The sequence below is a fragment of the Petromyzon marinus genome, chromosome 21 (assembly GCF_048934315.1).
Source record: "Petromyzon marinus isolate PM22_M1 ecotype Great Lakes invasive population chromosome 21, UKy_Petmar_22M1.pri1.0, whole genome shotgun sequence".
NCBI classification, from domain to species: domain Eukaryota; kingdom Metazoa; phylum Chordata; class Hyperoartia; order Petromyzontiformes; family Petromyzontidae; genus Petromyzon; species Petromyzon marinus.
In genome coordinates, this window is record NC_133687.1 from 10,466,410 (window position 1) to 10,485,686 (window position 19,277).

At 44.7% G+C, this 19,277-nt stretch overlaps 1 protein-coding gene across 4 annotated transcripts in view; it reads left to right on the forward strand.

Annotated features, from left to right (window-relative positions):
• The window catches only part of LOC116944632 (nucleosome assembly protein 1-like 1-B), a 50,514-nt gene that overhangs the window by 9,033 nt on the left and 22,204 nt on the right, over window positions 1–19,277 (forward strand). For all 4 annotated transcript variants that reach the window (XM_032958372.2, XM_032958371.2, XM_032958370.2 and 1 more), the window contains exons 3-8: window positions 527–606; window positions 3,707–3,812; window positions 6,831–6,972; window positions 8,228–8,314; window positions 12,600–12,728; window positions 13,974–14,045. In XM_032958372.2, coding sequence (XP_032814263.1) covers window positions 527–606; window positions 3,707–3,812; window positions 6,831–6,972; window positions 8,228–8,314; window positions 12,600–12,728; window positions 13,974–14,045 — 616 coding nt within the window. The remainder of the gene's footprint in view (window positions 1–526; window positions 607–3,706; window positions 3,813–6,830; window positions 6,973–8,227; window positions 8,315–12,599; window positions 12,729–13,973; window positions 14,046–19,277) is intronic.

Consider the following 19,277-nt stretch of genomic DNA (forward strand, 5'->3'; position numbering starts at 1 on the left):
GTCATGAAATATTTAATAATAAATTGTGTCCATATGAGCATTGGGTGGCATTGTCCCCATAGCATTGAACTCCTCTTCACCAGCCATCTGTGCTGTTGACTTCCCAAGTCTTCCGTCTTTCTTCTATTTACATTCGCATGCATCAAAAGTATTGGTTCTTTCACGATTCCATGTGTGTGGCGAGAGCTTAAGAATGTCTTTTTAAAATCAAAAACTGTCCCGTTACTTTATGATTTATTTATTTTTACTTCTACTTGCCTCTTTTATACTATTGTGCACGGTTGCGCTTTATTTTGCGCGCGGTTGCACATTATTTTGCTCGGTCGGTGTCAGCTGCCGAGGTCGTCACAAGGTTTATTTTCTCATTCCTATTGTTGCATGCCCCTCTGTACCATTCCCGTCCCATTGTAAATAGTGCATCGGTGCACATTTATTGAGGGCAATATTGGAACGTAAAATACTTATTGATTTTAACCACTCGTCACCTTTTGTTCATCCCACCGACCCCCCCCCCCCTTCCCAATAGAGCAATGGAGTCGACTGAATCGACGGAAGAGGTGGATGAAGTGTACGTGGACTTCGTTCACGGTGACTCAAACGCCACAGGTTGGTGTGCGTTGGCTGCAGCAGTGCTGTGGTTACACGTGCATTGGGCAATCTGTTAATGTTATATCAGAGTTATGAAAGGCAGAGGTTGCAATCCATTGCTGTGACTTGAGTCATGGCCTGTAATTGGATTGGTATCAACATTTGTTATTTTCAAGACAGTTGCTGGGCATAGGCCCAAAACATCAAATGGCCAGCAACAAACGGCACGATCAAAGTTATACGAATAAAGAGTTAACAAATGTTTATGAGTTTAAAATGAGCAATTTATTGCCGGTCTCGCTTTACCAGTTGTCTGGAATTCCCTTCGTCAGAATTCCGGTGGGGAGGAAATAAATCCACAGACTGGCCAATCAGATTTATGGTTTGTTTGCGCGAAAATTCAATATTACTTTTAATTTAACATGTACCGTGTAATTCACTCCGCAGTGCGGTGTTGACCATTTACTCGCGAGTTTTTGTTTACTCACGATACCTCATCATGGCAACATATTTTTACCAGCTTTAAGTTTTCTTCAACTTGTTGTCCAGAAATGTCATGTGCTGGGAGAAATCAGGCCAACGTGAATAAACTCAAGTTGGCGGTCCCATGGAAATCGAGTTTTCTATCGGTCAATCTTAAATTTATATCGTGCCTTTTTTTTAAAGGGATCGCTTCAACGCACATTCACAAAATGTAATAAAAATATATGAAACGATTGGAAAATGTTTCCATGACAAGGAGAAACACTTCAAAAAGGTAGTAAGAAGTGGAAATACATTTAGCAAAAAAAAGCAATACAATTATGTAATACAATGGCATTGTAAACCCTATTTCATAAAAATATATTTTAATTATTGCTTTAAAAACAGCAACAGAGGCAGCTCATTCCATGGTTTATGTATTATATTGAACTTCTTTCGCACCGTATGTAGTCAACCATGTTTCGGAACTGCAGGGGGAAGAACATCAAACTGAATTCCATGTGGGCAAATGCTCTACTACCTGCATTCTCTCTCTGCACCATTGGCATACTGAGCAAGGCTGCAATCATGTGACTCAAGTGGCCAACGAGGGGCGTATGGTGTGATCAGTTTTTTTTAGGTTAGGGGGGACCACGGTCATGCAGAGCTGTATAGGTGAGACGCCAGGACCTTAAAATCAATCCTGAACTGAACAGGAAGCCAGTGCACGTCAGCCAATGCAGCCTGGGTTGTACACTCATTTGTGGTTCTGGTTATAACTGGCAGCGGAATGTTGTACAAATTGTATTCGAGAAAGGGCACGACTTGAAAATGCAGAAGAAAGGTTGATGGCAGTGATCTACGGTGAGGGGAAAAAGTATTTGATCCCCTGCTGATTTTGTACATTTGCCCACTGACAAAGAAATGCTCAGTCTATAATTTTAATGGTAGGTTTATTTGAAGAGTGAGAGATGGAATAACAACAAAAAAAATCCGGAAAAACGCATGTCAAAAATGTTATGAATTGATTTGGATTTTAGTGAGGGAAATAAGTATTTGACCCCTCTGCAAAACATGACTTAGTACTTGGTGGTAAAACCCTTGTTGGCAATCACAAAGGTCAGTTGTTTCTTGTAGTTGGCCACCAGGTTTGCACACATCTCAGGAGTGATTTTGTCCCATTCCTCTTTGCAGATCTTCTCTAAATCATTAAGGTTTCGAGGCTGACGTTTGGCAACTCGAACCTTCAGCTCCCTCCACAGATTTTCTATGGGATTAAGGTCTGGAGACTGGCTAGGCCACTCCAGGACCTTAATGTGCCTCTTCTTGAGCCACTCCTTTGTTGCCTTGGCCGTGTGTTTTGGGTCATTGTCATGCTGGAATACCCATCCACGACCCATTTTCAATGCCCTGGCTGAGGGAAGGAGGTTCTCACCCAAGATTTGACGGTACATGGCCTCGTCCATCATGCGGTGAAGTTATCCTGTCCCCTTAGCAGAAAAACACCCCCAAAGCATAATGTATCCACCTCCATGTTTGACGGCAGGGATGGTGTTCTTGGGGTCAAAGGCAGCATTCCTCCTCCTCCAAACACGGCGAGTTGAGTTGATGCCAAAGAGCTCCATTTTGGTCTCATCTGACCACAACATTTTCACCCAGTTGTCCTCTGAATCATTCAGATGTTCATTGGCAAATTTCAGACGGTCATGTATATGTGCTTTCTTGAGCAGGGGGACCTTGCGGGTGCTGCAGGATTTCAGTCCTTCACGGCGTAGTGTGTTGCCAATTGTTTTCTTGGTGACTATGGTCCCAGCTGCCTTGAGATCATTGACAAGATCCTCCCGTGTAGTTCTGGGCTGATTCCTCACCGTTCTCATGATCATTGCAACTCCACGAGGTGAGATCTTGCATGGAGCCCCAGGCCGAAGGAGTTTGCCAGTTCTTTTGTGTTACTTCCATTTGCCAATAATCACACCAACTGTTGTCACTTTCTCACCAAGCTGCTTGGCAATGGTTTTGTAGCCCATTCCAGCCTTGTGTAGGTCTACAATCTTGTCCCTGACATCCTTGGAGAGCTCTTTGGTCTTTGCCATGGTGGAGAGTTTGGAATCTGATTGATTGATTGCTTTTGTGGACAGGTGTCTTTTATACAGGTAACAAGCTGAGATTAGGAGCACTCCCTTTAAGAGTGTGCTCCTAATCTCAGCTCGTTACCTGTATGAAAGACACCTGGGAGCCAGAAATCTTTCTTATTGAGAGGGGGTCAAATACTTATTTCCCTCATTAAAATGCAAATCAATTTATAACATTTTTGACATGCGTTTTTCTGGATTTTTTTGTTGTTATTCTGTCTCTGTTCAAATAAACCTGCCATTAAAATTATAGACTGATCATTTCTTTGTCAGTGGGCAAACGTACAAAATCAGCAGGGGATCAAATACTTTTTTCCCTCACTGTATCCTAGATGTTATAAAGGAGTGCATTAGTCTCCCAGTATCAGACAAACATATATAAAAATTCAGCAATATTTTGTAGATTAAAAAATATACCTCAGTAACATGCCTGACAGGTTGCTCAAAGGAAATATCTTGATTGAGAGTAATACCCAAGTGTGTATATTCACGTATTTACGTATTGAATGTTTTGTGTGTTGCAGATGCGATCGCGCTATCTGCGAAGATGATGCAGGATCCTCAGGCGCTCGCGGCCATGCAGGAACGAGGGGATACGCGTACCACGTCGCCCTCCGTCTACATGGAGAGGTACACGGAGGGGATTTTCTCACCCAGTTTGTCGCCTCCTCTCCTATGTGTATACATACATTTCCAGACAGTTTTTGGCACAGCACGGGAGACATTCATTATTCTTTGCTACTGTGATAGTACGTTTTATGTTATGCCCCTTCGATCGAGCCGCATGTGGTGGATGAAAGAGCCGCATGCGGCTCGGGATATGCCATTTGGCCACCGCTGGTCTCCATGGAGAGGTACACGACTGGGACTTGCTCAGCTGGGAGGTCTGCACCTCCTTTGCTTCCCCTCGAGGCCTCGAACTCCCTCCCTGACCCATAGCCACTACTGCCTATGCATGACATAAAGTCATAAGTCAAAGTGATTTCTCACTCAAACCAGCGTTTGAGGCCTTGCTCAACTCTTTCCAGCCCTGAGCTAGTTGTGGAAAATACACTTTCCTCGAACGGGAGTGAAGCTAGGCATAGGACAACCGCTGGTGACTTCCCCACAAAGCGGTCCTCATTTTATCGACTACTGAAGGAATGATGGGGTTGAGTCACCCCGCCCCACCCAGGAATATGAACTCGAAACCTTCCCATTGGGAGCTGCTTGCTGTACTGCTGAGCCCACCTGTATTAAAATGGACCCCAATAATTGACAGCGGGGTGTAAAGTTTAATAAAAAAATGTACCTCCGCCCATGCCTGCTCTCAAGCCTCCAGCCCAAACATCGAATTCCATGACATGTTGGTGCAAGTTTTAGCACGGCTACATACAGCAATGCCCGGCAGCCTGTTCTATGCACAGCCAAGCAACTCTTCGTATGTGGAGGTTGAGTACAACATTGGTGTTTGTGTTCGTGTACATGTGTACTCTGGTGTGACCTGCAACGCTCGGCTTTTGAAATGATCAATTAATCGATTGATTATTGCATTGATTAATGAAATAAAAAAGAAAGCGTGTAATTTGCATTTCCAATCTCCAAGGCTTCAAACCGACACTGATGAAGTATAACACTCGCGCTTTCCTTTGTGGCGCTTGACACGGTGTGCCGGCTTCTTGAATTTCCCCCAGCGGTATAAATGGGCACACCACAGTCGATTGGCAGGTCGCGTATAGTGGGCTAAAGTGTGGGTACTCCTACCTTTTCTGAGATGTCTGGCGAGCATGGAAGGGTAGTCGAAAATACCGTTCGAGAGGAGCTGTCTAGAGCTACCTGTAGTGGAGGCGCATCCGCCAGCAGTGGCACGAGCAAGTAATTGCAGGGCCTGACCTTGACCCTTCACCTATGAGGGCATACGTAGGTGTCTTATTTAGACACGGTGTCTTATTTAGACACGGTGTCTTATTTGTTGACGAGTTCTTGTTTCAGGGAATGACTTATGAAGTGTGACACTAGCTCTGCTGGTGTTATGGATTGTTGACTTGTCATTTCCATGTATGTTGGTGGACACGCTGGTTTAATTTAACACGTAGGTTTTCGCGACCAATATTTAAACTACTCGAAAAACGTGTTCATCAACAAATTGACAAAACATCCCAAAGCTGGACCAACCTGAAAATGTCTTGAAAATGTGCGTGGCTTTCCTGGGTGATTAATTATTTAGGTTTTTTTAACAAACTTAACGCATTTGTCAATAACACTACCCGAAAAGGAATATATAATGGCCCTTAATAGCTATGCCAATACAGTATCACAGTAAAGCGTTGCCTAGTGGATAAGACAGTAATTTGTGTGGAGCTAGTGTTTGGCAAATGATGTCCCCATCATGTTGATGGAGAAGGGGTTACCCAGCAGTGCCATCTATATTCGCCGTGATTGTGGAGTCAAGTTAATTGTTTAACCAGGTGGAGGACAGCTTTAAGTTGTAGATGTTAGTGAGTGGGCTGGCAAGATTTCCTCTCCAGAGACGAGCAAGTTTTGCAGGCACGTGCAGCGTCACGAATTTTAGGTTGCCTGTAAAGTAATTTGTCCTTTTAATTAGAAATAGTTTTGACATTGTCGAACTCAGCAACGCTACCCCTCACAGGTATTGACTTGCTGCTGCTGCTGCTGGCTGGGCAGCAGACAAAGTTACAAACTTGCCTTGGTATGGAATCCTAGTTGCAGTTGCAGTGTTGTATTTGTATTGTTATCCGAAGCCTTTCTTGGGTTGACCAACTTTTCACACAAATCTTCTTTATAACACAAGAGATCTTGGAAGTAACAGTTCAGTATTGACTGCTTTTTAACTGGGCTTGGAACCAGGATCTTAGGCGTGCCACCCCAAATACTGGCACGAGTGTCAACCCTCTGGGACACCCAGGCCCAGTGCTTCAACTCGATCTTTAATGCCCGTTTTTCACGTGCACATGCGTGTTGCGCCAGCATGGAGCCAGCTTGGTTCCAGCACACACCGGTGGTTTTCCACTTGCATCTTCCGGAGTCGAGCAGGAACAGAGCTGCCCTATGCTGGCTTCATTTGACATCTGGCATTGGTCCAAGCCGTGCTAGGGATGAGGCTCATGATCCATGCGATGTATGTGATGTCAGTCGGAACACAAATCAAACCTGTTCACAAATCTCAGTGTGGTCCACCAACCCTTGCCTTCAAAGCAATGGACAACAGTGCATGCATGTGCCACCACTCAATTTAATCGTTGGTACATTTGCTATTGGCACCATTCTTGTAGCAACAAGGCTATCGTCAAGTTGCTGTGTTTCACAGACAATTTGCAATAATTACAGTTGGGGGCGATGCTGCTGTGTGTAATCCCAATTGAGTATTCTTTTCCGGGTTAAATTTCATAACAGTTATATCGTGGAGTCTTTAAAGTCCACTGTGAAGCAGATGGCATGCAATTTATGGTTAATTCACCGCAATAACCAGGGTGGCCTGCTGGATTCGAACTGCGAACCCTCTCAAACAAGCAGCGAATGTGTTCCCCGCCGTATCATGTGCGGATGGATGGACGAGCCATTGGGCGGGTGAGCATTGGGGTGGGCGAGGGAGCGATCGGGCAAGCTGACGTGGCGGGGGGGGGGGCGTTCTTCCCGTGCGCGTCCCAGTTTGCCCAAGGTTGTGAAGAGGCGCGTGAACGCGCTGAGGAACCTGCAGGTGAAGTGCGCGCACATCGAGGCCAAGTTCTACGAGGAGGTGCATGAGTTGGAGAGGAAGTATGCCGCCCTCTACCAGCCGCACTTCAACAGGGTGAGGGACGCACGCGCGTGGCTGCCCCACGCACATTCGCTCACTCGCCTGCTCATATAAGAACTCGCGCGCACACACACATTACCAATGCTTGCGCTGGGGGTCACTCGCCTGCTCATATAAGAACTCGCGCGCGCGCACACACATTACCAATGCTTGCGCTGGGGGTGAAATGATGAGTTAACCCCTGAGCAGGATTTGAACTTGTGACATTGTTACGTAAAGAGTCATGATAGTCGGTCATGGTTAAACCTGCAGAAATAGATATTGTATTCGCAGTGAATGTTAGGTGGAATGCTTAGAATTAAATTATGCCTCAAGCACAAGACCATGATTAAATTACCCAGAATGCTTTAGTTCTTGTCAGATCCTGCTTGCTAAGCAGGATTGAGTCTGGATAGTGCTTGAATGGGCATCCACCATCCACGCCGGGTTGTCATTCACAGCTGAGGTGCTGTACTACGTGGTGATGACCAGAGGGGCGTGCAGCAAAATGTATTGTTGTACTGTGCTCCTATGCTCCCAAGTCTATGCTTTCAATTTTCACTAGCCTGAACTGACCAGCTTGATGAAGTATGGTCAAACAACCCCTGCCCACCCCCCCTCATAAAGAATAAAACTCGTGACGTTGACATTTGGATTTTCTGCTGAGCGCTGAGCGCTTTGTCAACATTGGCAGGGCAGCTATCGGCAACCAGTAGATCAACTGAGGCGTAATGGGTTGTTGTTGGTGGTGGTGTTATACAAGCATGTGAAATGGCCGCTTCATTCGCCCCACATAAATTGTCCTAATATTGCTAGAAATAAATAGATTGTACAAGCGTGTAACGCGATAATTATTATTGTTTCAGCCCACCAGTGAATTGAACAAATTCCAAAACCAAAGTTAGCAATTGGACACGGCAGTTCACTGGAAACTGCATCAAGCATCTTCTTGACCTCATGGGTTTCTGTACTGACACCTACCCTGAATTGTAACAATGTCGACTTGTTGGAGGGGTGAATTGTTGCATTCCTAATCTTGATGTTAAGTGTACTGTACTTATAAACTAAAAATTTCTACATTTATTTTAATGCCTTGCTCACCACGCCTTTTGCTTGTTGTATTTGTTGTTGTAACTTGGTGACCCCGCCCCCTGCTGGACATCTCTGAAAAAGAGCTTCACAGCTCATCGGATTCCTCCGGGATAAATGAAGATTCTGATAAAGTATCATGCCAGACCCACGAGTGTTGATGTTTTATATTTACCTACAGAGGCGAGAGATCGTGAGCGGTGAGATTGAGCCCACAGACCAGGAGTGCGAGTGGGTGGAGGAGAAAGATGAAGATGCAGAACTTGCTGTGAGTATCTTTAGGGTAGAAGGGTGGTGCAGCAGTAACGCCTTCGCCTTACAGCAACGTGGGCCGAGGTTCAATTCCCAACTCGGGACACCTTTCTGTGGAGTTTGTAAGTTCTCCTGTTCTGCATGGATTTCGTGCAGGTTGTTTGGTTTCCTCTCATGGCTAAAATAAAACATGCATTGTAACTGCTATTGACAAAACAACCAGGATCACACATAGCAACATCACCCCCTACTTAGATCACATATCGTAACAAAAAATAAACAAAAAACTTTTACTGGTAGGAACCTCCTGGTTACACCAGCCCACAGGGGATTATTGTGTCTGTCCGTCGTGCATCCAAAAATGGGAGGGTGTCGAGGTGCTGGGTGGGGATTGAGGGGCTGGGTGGGGAGGGAAGGGGTGGGGCTGGGTGGGGAGAGGCTGGTCACCCCGTGGTGCCCTTATAAAACTCAACGTTTAACCTACTCACGCCGGCTTGTGCCCGCCCTCACAGTCGGGCATATTTGCGGAATACACCACGTGGTGCCGCCGTTGACCCTGGCCATTGACTGAGCAACCCAACGTTCCTACCATCTCCCTCCGCAGGAATGTATTTAATTTGACCAGGTAAGGCCCACTGAGCTATATAGATCTTTTTTAGAAGTGACCTGGCCACAAATGATAGCTCAACGAAGTGGCTTGTGTGCAAATTTATATCAGCCAAATAATCTAAATACATGTTTCTAAATCTGGAGGGAAAAACTGCTGGACCCGGATAAAAAGCATCGCAACCACGGTGAGAATATACAAACTCCAAAATATACAGTGGTCGGGATCGAATCCACGACCTGCATACCAGGTGAGGTAGTTAACATCTCGCCACCGCAGCGCCCCCAATAACAACGATACTAACAGTTATCATCAAGCTATCGCTACCACCATTATTAGCTGGACAGATAGATAAACATTGATAAGCAGGTAAGGAGTTCATTAACACCAGACGTCTCTATTTAAAGGGATATCTTGAGTTTCAATAAGTACAGCAAAACAGCAAATCAAACAATACAATGAAGCAACACCACTTTATATATTTACAACAAAATTAAGAACACATTTTGTGAATATATCTGAGTGTCCATCGAGGAGATGAATTCCATTTGCCTGCAGGTGCTTGGTATATTATTACAGAGCAGAATCGTGAGTTGGCAGTGCCTTCAGTAGGCCTTCAACAATGTATTAACAATGGCTAATAATATATTAGGCAATATACATTCAAAACATGCATTAAATCTGGCATCAATTTCATCACCAGGTCTCCTGTGCTTGTTAAACACAGCCACCTTAATTATTGTCATTTATTTAAATAATTGTAACCAGAAGTCACCCATTGACATTTTAAAAAGTTACATTGACTTATTAGTTTTAACCCTTGCCGGGTAGGGAACCGGCTGAACTTTTCGGTAACAATTTCAGCCAAACTACCCCAAGGCAATGCTCGACACAAATACAATTTCAATTGCTAGCTACGTCAGCACTGCATTCATTCCCCCCCGACCCTCCCACCGCGAAGTTACTATGACATTTCATGATCACTAGGTGGCAGCACTGGTCCCTTTTATGCAGAAACAGACTTGATAAGCCGACAATGTGTCCTTCATATATGTCTCTCCACGTAAAATAAAGTATGGTATTTTGTCCCTTATATGCCTCGGCTGATAAGACACTGTATGCCGAAAACAGTCCAGAATTTGCTTGCACTTGAATCAATTACGTGGCCTCACCCAAACATTAAACTATGACTCCGAGATACCCTATGATGTGATTTACAAGAGAAGGACATTAATGTTCTGCGTCCATGGGCCCGATCCCAAATCACTTTAGAAATCTAAACTTTTTTTTATATTGAATTACCATTATAAAAATGTGTTTTGTCGTAGAATATGTCAGGTTCTTACCTGCTGAAATAAACTACATGAATTAATTTAATCGCCATTCCCTACAAAATTGTGACATGCATGTGTTTAATTTACAGCCCTTTGTTAATGAGCTGCTGGTTGAAGGCCTCTCTCATGCTGTTTGTCTTGTGCTATTTGTTTGACCATACTTTACAACTCTATCCAGTTCATGTTGGCGAGGCAACATTGCCAGGGCTGGTTCAGCTATCACTCGTCACTGACGATAGCCGTGGCTGGGTGTCAGAGCTCAAAAAGCCAAAGTGCACTGTGAACACGGCACACGTGAGTTTGATTCCCTGCCACAGCTCATGTCATTGACGAGCGATATCTGAACCACTGCGGGGCACCTCCATGTAATTCGGAGTGTTGGTGACTCCATGGCGTAGGGGCGGCTAATACTCTTACAGCACTGAGCCTGCAATGCTGGTATTCTGGGTTCTATTCTGTGCGGCCACTTAGCAATAAATGGGGTTCTCAGGTGTAGTGAGTGCTGGTCTCAGCCCAGTTTTCAATTACTGCACAAAAACCCGGAATTTTAAGTGTATTTCTCATGGTATTTGGCTTCTTACATCTTAGTACTGAATATGTCCGGTGAATTAACACGTAACGGACACTTTTTGTGGGACATATAAAATGTGCGCCACCGGTGTACCGACGGTGGCCTATTGAAGTGACTTGAGAAGTAGTTACCTTATATTACCTTCTCGAACTCAATACAATGCCGATAGCACAGCAGGATGTCAAATGGGATAACAAACAATAAACCTAGCATTTTAGACATAGGCCCCTTATCATAGTTCTCAACAGTGACAATCGTGTAAATTCACCCGATCGCAATGGATACCTATTTCTGTGTTATACAGCAGTGGTAAAAAAAAAAGTCTACACCTTATTAATTATTCATTATCACGGCATCACCGCCTCCGGAAAATATTCTTTCCGTGTCTGAAAGCTTGCCCATGCTTACGTGCGGTTTGCCCAGGCAGCTGCCCAAAGCGTGGTTTCATTTGAGGTAACGCTGAATGGCCATCTGTGTGCAACACAAACACATTCCCGTGTCAAGTTGTCTTTTACCGGCAGACTCTCTTTAGCGTTACAACACTACCTTTGTTTAAATAAACACGATAGGTTTTTTCCGTTCCGCTGGTCCTGTTGTTGATAGTTATCGCTGGCAGGTGATTGCAATGTGGCGGAGCCGTGTGTTGTTTTTTCCAGTGTTGCCTGCATTGGGCGGGACCAAATGTTACCTAAGCAGCGCTCCAAGGTTAGAGCAGTTGGGAGCGCTCGGCCCCTAATTGAAAGGTCATGTGAGGTCAAATAGCAGTCAAGGTCACGTCACACTGATGTCCCTGTGGGGGTGGACAATACTCGTCCTGCCATTTCCATTAGGGATGCGAACGACAACTGGTCAACCAGTAATCAGACAGACTGTTAAGAAACTGGGTGCCACAAAGAAACTTCATGAATTAATACATTTTCAGTTGAAGGGGAGTGGTCAACAATTTACCGTATTCCCCGGATTATTTTCCGCACTTCCGATTAGCACGGTTGGCTGTGTACGGCGCAAAAGAAGTTCAACATACGTACATTATAAGTTGCCCCGGAAAGTAAATATGCACGCCAAACCTCTGTGTATGGTGTCAATAAACGTATACAAATCTGATCTCGTGCGCACAAACACCTCGCGGATTATAAGACACACCCCCGACCTTGACTTCACAACACATGGAAAAATTTGATTGATCCTCTTTTATGGTGATGTTTCACCAAATCCGTTAAGGAGCAGGAAACCAGGGTACCCGGAGAAAACCCATGTGTGTGTGAGGGGGGTGAGTGGCAGTGCTTAATCCCATACAGATGGAAATCATTCCACTTTCTGTACTTCAGCACCCCCGACAAGCCAGGAGGAGGGCGACCTCGACGGCCATGGGTAGGAGAGGGAGTTATACGAGATCCAAGAACCTTCCTGCATTGGAATGTTTGGCCAATTCTACTGATGAGTGTTTTGGTATGCGAGAGGAAGCCAGATCACCCGAATTAATCCATGCATACGATGGAGTTAAAACTGGAAGCTCCACCTCGATAGCTTTAGAAATTCATTTTTGTACCACTTATCTGGCCATCTTGAACACTTGGTGTTCCCATCCACCTATGAACTGGGCTTGACCTTCCGATTAACGTGATTTGCTAAATACGGTGCGAAAGAAGTTCAGCATGCATCTTGACGAGATTAGGTACATCCAGATGATTGGGTCACATGCTCGGGAGACCTCGGGTCTGCTTGGCTCACAGGCTGACGTGTGCCTTGTGTTCCACGTGCTTGTTTTTGCGTGCGTATGGGGCGACAGGACGAAGTGATGGAGAAGGTGAAACTGAGCGAGGAGCAGAATGATGCCGAGAGTGCCAACCCCAACGGTATTCCCGAGTTCTGGCTCACGGTCTTCAGGAACGTCGATCTGCTCAGTGACATGGTGCAGGTGTGTGCCGCGCAAGGTCAGGGGGTCAGCGTCTCTCGTTGCCGAGATGTAAACTACCTCGCCTGGTGTACAGGAGGTCGTGGGTTCGTTCCCGGCCCTTTTGCAAATTTGGAGTTTGAATGTTTCTCCCCATGGTAGCATGGATTTTTTTCTCCATGTCCTATTTTTCCCTCCACATTTTAAATCAACATACGTTTAGAGTATTTGGCTACTATAAATTTCCACGTGATAAGCCACTTCGTTGGCCTATCATTTGTGGCCAGGTTGCTTCTGAAAAAGAGCTGTATAGCTCAGTGGCACTTACCTGGTCAAATAATAGTTTTTTAGTTTAAGTTCTAAATGATATTTGAGAATTTGTAGCGCGAACAGTTTTCATTCCCTCTCGGAGAGATAGAGATTCGGAGGCGTGGCAAGCCACCGACAAGCAGGAAGGCAGCCTGAACCGGTGCCACAAAATCGCCCGAGATCTCTGGTCCTATTTTGGGATGTTTAGCCAACTCCGTGGGTTGTTACACATGAGGCAAGTAACTGGAGTACCTGGATAAAACTCATGCTTGCGGGGGGGGGGGGGGGGTACAGAGTGTATACATGTTGAAATTAACCCACTTGCTGCCGTACTTGCCGTACCATGGCAAGCCAGGAGATGATGACCTTGATGCCCACGGGTAGAGAAGGGAGTTTGACGAGTTTGTATGATCCATTTTAGTTTGTTGCCCTTCCCCCGCACCTCTGATTAGCAATGTTGGATACGTAGTACGGTGCGAAAGAAGTTATACGTGCATACATACAACCCTTGCCCCTCCACTTTGTTGGATTACAGGCATGTGGCATAGTCACCAGTGTGCGCTGCCACTTTCCAGCAGCTGTTGACTTTGCCACATTCTTCATAAAGCACAACGTTCTGTGTTAAATACTTTTTGGCTTTGTATGCTTCTGCCTTACGACACAGCTGCAGTTATTGAGGCACTGCATGGAATATTTGCCCATGTCTTTGATCATTAATGCAGCAGAGGCATTCACAGACGTCTACACCCAAGCAGATGAGCCGTGCAGCTTGGTCGCATGTGTTTACCTTGTGCCTCACAGAGACAACTCATCAGGGGGGTCCCCACTGCTAAAGCGGAAAAAACTAGTTGGACGTTTGAATGATTCTAAGATTATATGTATGATATAAGGTGCTTTAAATGCTGGCATATTAAAGGTGCCGAATAAATGCAAATCCTTCCTAATTCACTTGCTTTTCAGGAACACGACGAGCCTATCTTGAGGCATCTGCATGACATCAAAGTGAAGTTCTCAGAGCAAGGGATACCGATGGTAAGAAAACAAAATGCGCGGTGCTCGGACGCTGCTTGGCAGTCTCCGTTTTAGCTACCAGTAACCACGTATGGAATGTAAGTAAGACATCCGGTGTGGTCAGGTGGCTAATTGTTTTATTTCCACCACTGGCTCAGGGCTGTAGGCAGGAAGATCGAGCACCGTCTCAAAGCTGTGCACTTTTAAATAATCTAGATTTGAGAACTAATTTCTTCAGAACTGCTTATTGTGTGTCGTCCTTCCCCGCACCTCCAATTTGCACAGTTGGCTACATACAGTGAGAAAGAAGTTCAACACACACGCGTACAATTGAGCAGGAGAGCACTTAATTTTTGTTACTTTGTTTAACACACACGTCAAATACGCAGCGATGGTTGTTGCATGCATTTCGTGCAGCAACGTCTCGCGTTCTTCATAACTGAATTGAAATTGATTTACATCCGAAAAGGAAATCGATTGGCTCTCCGTCAACAGTTGATGCGCGTTGCGTGCGCTCGGGAGTTTTGCCTCTGCGCGGCCGCTCTCGCCGCCGTGTGCGTGCGCAGCCTTAATCGCCGCGTGTCATTGTCACGTCTGCGTGGCAGATAAGGCGGCTTTATTTGGCGAATGCTTGCGTTTGGCGTGTGTGGAATTTGCGTTGCGGCCGCTCCACGTCGGTCCAATCTCGCCTTCCCCGGCCCGCGGGCGTTCGCTTGCTCGTTCCGCGCGTTCCTCCCTGCCCAGAGACGCGTTGGCTCCCTCTGTCGTCCCGCCGGCCCCCCCCCCCTCCCCGCGCATCGTCCAACACAAACCCCCTACCCCACCAACATGCACCTCCGTTCTCGCGGCATTTTCTTTGCCTATAATTTTTTTATGCTTTTGTTTCTTATTTTCATTTGTCTCGACAACATAAAAACGCACAGAACCCCTGGGCACACATGTTCCAAGCGTCTGTCGGAACGTGATTATTATCATAGTCCTCAGCTGTGATCTACTCATGGCTGAAAGAGAAGTAAGAGGAAGAGAAAAGAAAAGAATGAAAGTAAAATCCTGAATGAATCAACAAAAGAGGACAATCTTGCTTTGTCATTTATTTTAGAGTTGGGCCTCAATGATCTGGCCAAATTTCAAGGCCCTCCACCTCCCGAGGTGGCCAAATAAATACAGTTGTTACGAGTACAAGATGTACATGTCGTTTGTATTACCTGGGTTTCAGGCACTGGCTGAGCTCTTGGCTCCGATTTAGAACGTTGGAAGTTCAAATCCTGTTGGGGTTTAATTCAGTCAACCAACTATGACGTTAGAAAGAGTACCTCTGCGTGAAGACAGTAGTTCTATGCATAAACCGGGCCTCGTCAAAGGAATGTGGAATTTACAACATTGACTCAGAGCCACCAATGCAGGTGAGCACACCCTGCATTGGTGGCACTTGGCTTGGCAACATAAGCAAAACTAGATGTCCAAGCCTGCGTTACTCTTCTAGTACAACTTACGGTATACAGCGGAAGTAAAGTTGAGGACTGGAGTGGTGGCGCAGTGGTTGGCGCGCTGCGATATGAACCTGCCATCCTTATTTTAATTCCTGATCATGGCGACCGATATCTGAATTGGTCCTTCACCAACCGGCACTACTGACAAAGCCTGGCTAAGTTTGATGAAACAAACCACCACAACCACCATGGCATGGGCAAGCCTCTATCCAGAAATCAATTGACAAAGGGTACAGTTATTTTTTGAAAAGAAAAGCCGACCATGTAAATCGATGACAAATATGTATTGGTGACGTTAAAGTGTGCAGATGGTGGAATGGTTTACTAGTTGCAGCCATTCCGCACCGAAAAGGTCGACTTAATTTTATGTTTACGCAAGCCCTCACAATTTGAAGACCGCGCGTAAAGCTCGCATGCACGCACGCCACACCACATTTCACTGCAAATTAAAGGTTACATTCAGGTGCCTGCATGAGCAAAAATCTGATGATCCTTCCCACAAGCACGCGATGCTATCTGCCCACAAAACTCGGGAAAAAAACCCCAGCTCTTAAGTCGGGGCGCATACCTTTGGTTTAAATGGTATGTGGCCTTTAAGTCGGTACATCCCTCAGTCCGAGCCTATTGGGGCACATCTGCTGTGAAATGCACGATTTGTTGTTGTTTTATGAGAACTCCAGAAACCAGGATAGTCTCGTTTGTAAGAGTGACCTGTGGCATTAAGTCTGCCAGTAGGGAGCAATGAATATCCTAAATGAGTGTTTGATGCCTGCACACCATGGTTGCTCATCACACAATGGCCCACTCTTGCAAATTATCTCGGAGGATGAGAATAGGTTTTCCCCTTTTTTTTCTGGCAACAAAACAGGTGTTAAGATGTTAAAACACCAAACTGAAACCTTTTACAAGGAACCATGTCTGCATTAACTACAATACTTGTGGTCAGAATGCAAATAAAAAACGTACGTAATAATATATGCATTTTTCTGGCAACAAAACACAAGTATTGTGGTTAATGCAGACATGATTCCTTGTAAAAGGTTTCAGTTTGGTGTTTTAACATCTTAACATCTGTTTTGTTGCCAGTAAAAAGGGGACAACCTATTCCCATGATGTAGATGCTCACTTTGAGCGAGCCCTCATTACTCTGACCATGCTTGTCTTTGTGCTGTATGCTTTTTGGTGTCCTTTGGTCTAACACTGTTTTGAGACTAGGCTCAAAAGAAAGCTGTCTCTGGTGTGGACCAATCAGTTTCAAAGACGATGCATATATTGTCAGAGTACTTTTTTGTTTGCATTCTGACCACAAGTATTGTGGTTAATGCAGACATGATTCCTAGTAAAAGGTTTCAGTTTGGTGTTTTAACATCTGAACACCATACTCTGGTTCTTTCGGTCAAGTCATGTAGGTAGAAAAATATATATCACGACGTTTCGATTGCATCACAAGCGCTCGTCCTCAGGTTGCTTCAGCAGTTCCACTACTGGATTATTTTTTCCGCCTGAGGACGCTTGTGTTGCAATCTAAACTTTGTGATCTATTATTTTTTGTTTTATTTTATTTGTCTGCCTACGTGACCTTATCGACAGAACCAAAGAGTGGATTCCTGCAGTCACGAAAGCTTCAAATCAAGATCTGAACACCTGTTTTGTTGCCAGAAAATAGGGGAAAACCTATCTCAGAGGATCGTTACCATCCTTCGTGGGGCAGATGACACGCATTAATATGATTTTTACACCCGCAGTGATAATCGAGGCGGCCGCTGTATTGGAAACACGATCCTCGGCAACAAGTGTTACATGCTAATCCCTCACACTAACATTATGCTAATCTCCCAGTTACATGCTAATTTCTGACTTTAACATCCTGCTAATCCAACACATTAACACAGCTACTTCAATGCTAAATTATTCTGTTGATATGTGAACTCCTTCGTCAAGGCGCTCTGCTCCTCCCACCCACTGAAGCGCTGTCTTCCTGACAGTTCTGTTTCTTCACCTGAGGAGGGCTACTTGTGTTGTGGCCGAAACGTCGTGAGAATTTTATTTTATTATGTTTTATTTTTATTATTTTATTTCCATTCTACGTGACTTTACCGAAAGAACCAAGAAGATTAATCCCTGCAGTCACGAAAGCTTTAAATCGAAATTTAAGTGTTGAATTAGGCTGCCTCTAGGCCATGTCCACTGCCCTTACACGATATGCTATGAATAGCGAGACTACGCTGAAAGAATTGCAGTTGACGTTCCTCTGGGCTGAATAACATTTGTACCATAACGCGTAGGTTTTTGCAACCAATATGAAATGTGTATCCTGGAATATGAAAAACAAATACAGCAATGCAGTGTAAAAGTTAATGGCATCAATGTGTATTTCATGTTCAACAAGCACTGGGTTGGTGTTCATCTCTGTTGGCGATCCTCAGATATTGGAGGAATTCTCAACACCACCACAGGACCAGCTGATGACTAGCCTGTGGATGAGTCCTCACACAAGACAATCAATATTGACATACGACAGATAGTATTATTATTGATTTTGGGTTACGCCAAAATATCCATACATGAAATACTTTATTTCGAACGGCTTTTTGTGTTTAATTTGTCCCTCCACCGCACCTCCAATTAGCACGGTTGGCTACGTACGGTGCGAAAGAAGTGCAACATACATGCAGGCCAGGTACTGCTGTGTCTTTTCAAAAGTGTACATATGTTTATAACAGATCTTCAAAATACCAACACACTAGATTAACGTTTGACAAAAAACAAACTGCATTAAGATGTTTTATTTGTTAAACATAGTGCACTTAAGCAGTATGCCTAGAGGTTCTTGTTTGCTTGTGTTTAGATTTCACACTGTAGACTACACCATTCCTGAATGCATGCACTCTCAGTAAGTTGCATAACATTCCCAATTAGTGTCGTGAGACACCTTGTTAAACAACTAATGTTGGGTAATTTTGAAAGACAAAAGTCTTTTTATTATATCGACATAAACAGTCAATACTCTACGCATTTTTGCAACTGCAACAATATATATATATAAACCATGCAATTGAAACCAGAAAATAAAACCTCAATTGCTCATTGCCAAATCTGGGCAGACAGTGGCAACATCTGAATCGTAAAAAATGTGTCAGCTTTCATGGGCAGCTGAATACAGAAAAACATGAATCCCTTCACTCTATTGTCCTTCTGTAACTTTCTATTGGAGCACAACATTTAAATAGTGAGCTTGTTAATGATAATTTATTTTTTTATCGAGGAAAGTTTCTCATCGAGTCTGAAGACACTTTTTCTCAAGATAGTCCTGTACAGTAAACCCTTGTTAATTCGACACATGGGGCTCTGGCCTTGACAAATTATCCAATATTCCGAATTGTATATAATGGTACTCCCCAGTGCTTCCTGCCCCAATAATTGTTTTTTTCCGAATTTGTTTTCCAAACTCTGCACACTCCATTCGCATTGACACACACCCTGCATCAATTCTATCCAAAACTTTGGATTTGTCTCGCAGACTTGAGGGATCTATACTTCAGTCCCTTTGTATTACTTCTTGATGTCAGTGTAGATTTCTGAGAGGGTTGGCATGCACAGAGTGCATAAACAAGGTGAAGTCCAAAGCGACAGGTCTGCACTTAACGCTCGCCATGCGCGCCGCCTTTAGACTGAGTGGTTGTTTTGGTTGTAGCGTGCGCGGCCTCGCTACACGTGTATGTCGAAATTGCACAATTCGGTACGGCAATTTCGGCTCGTTGGG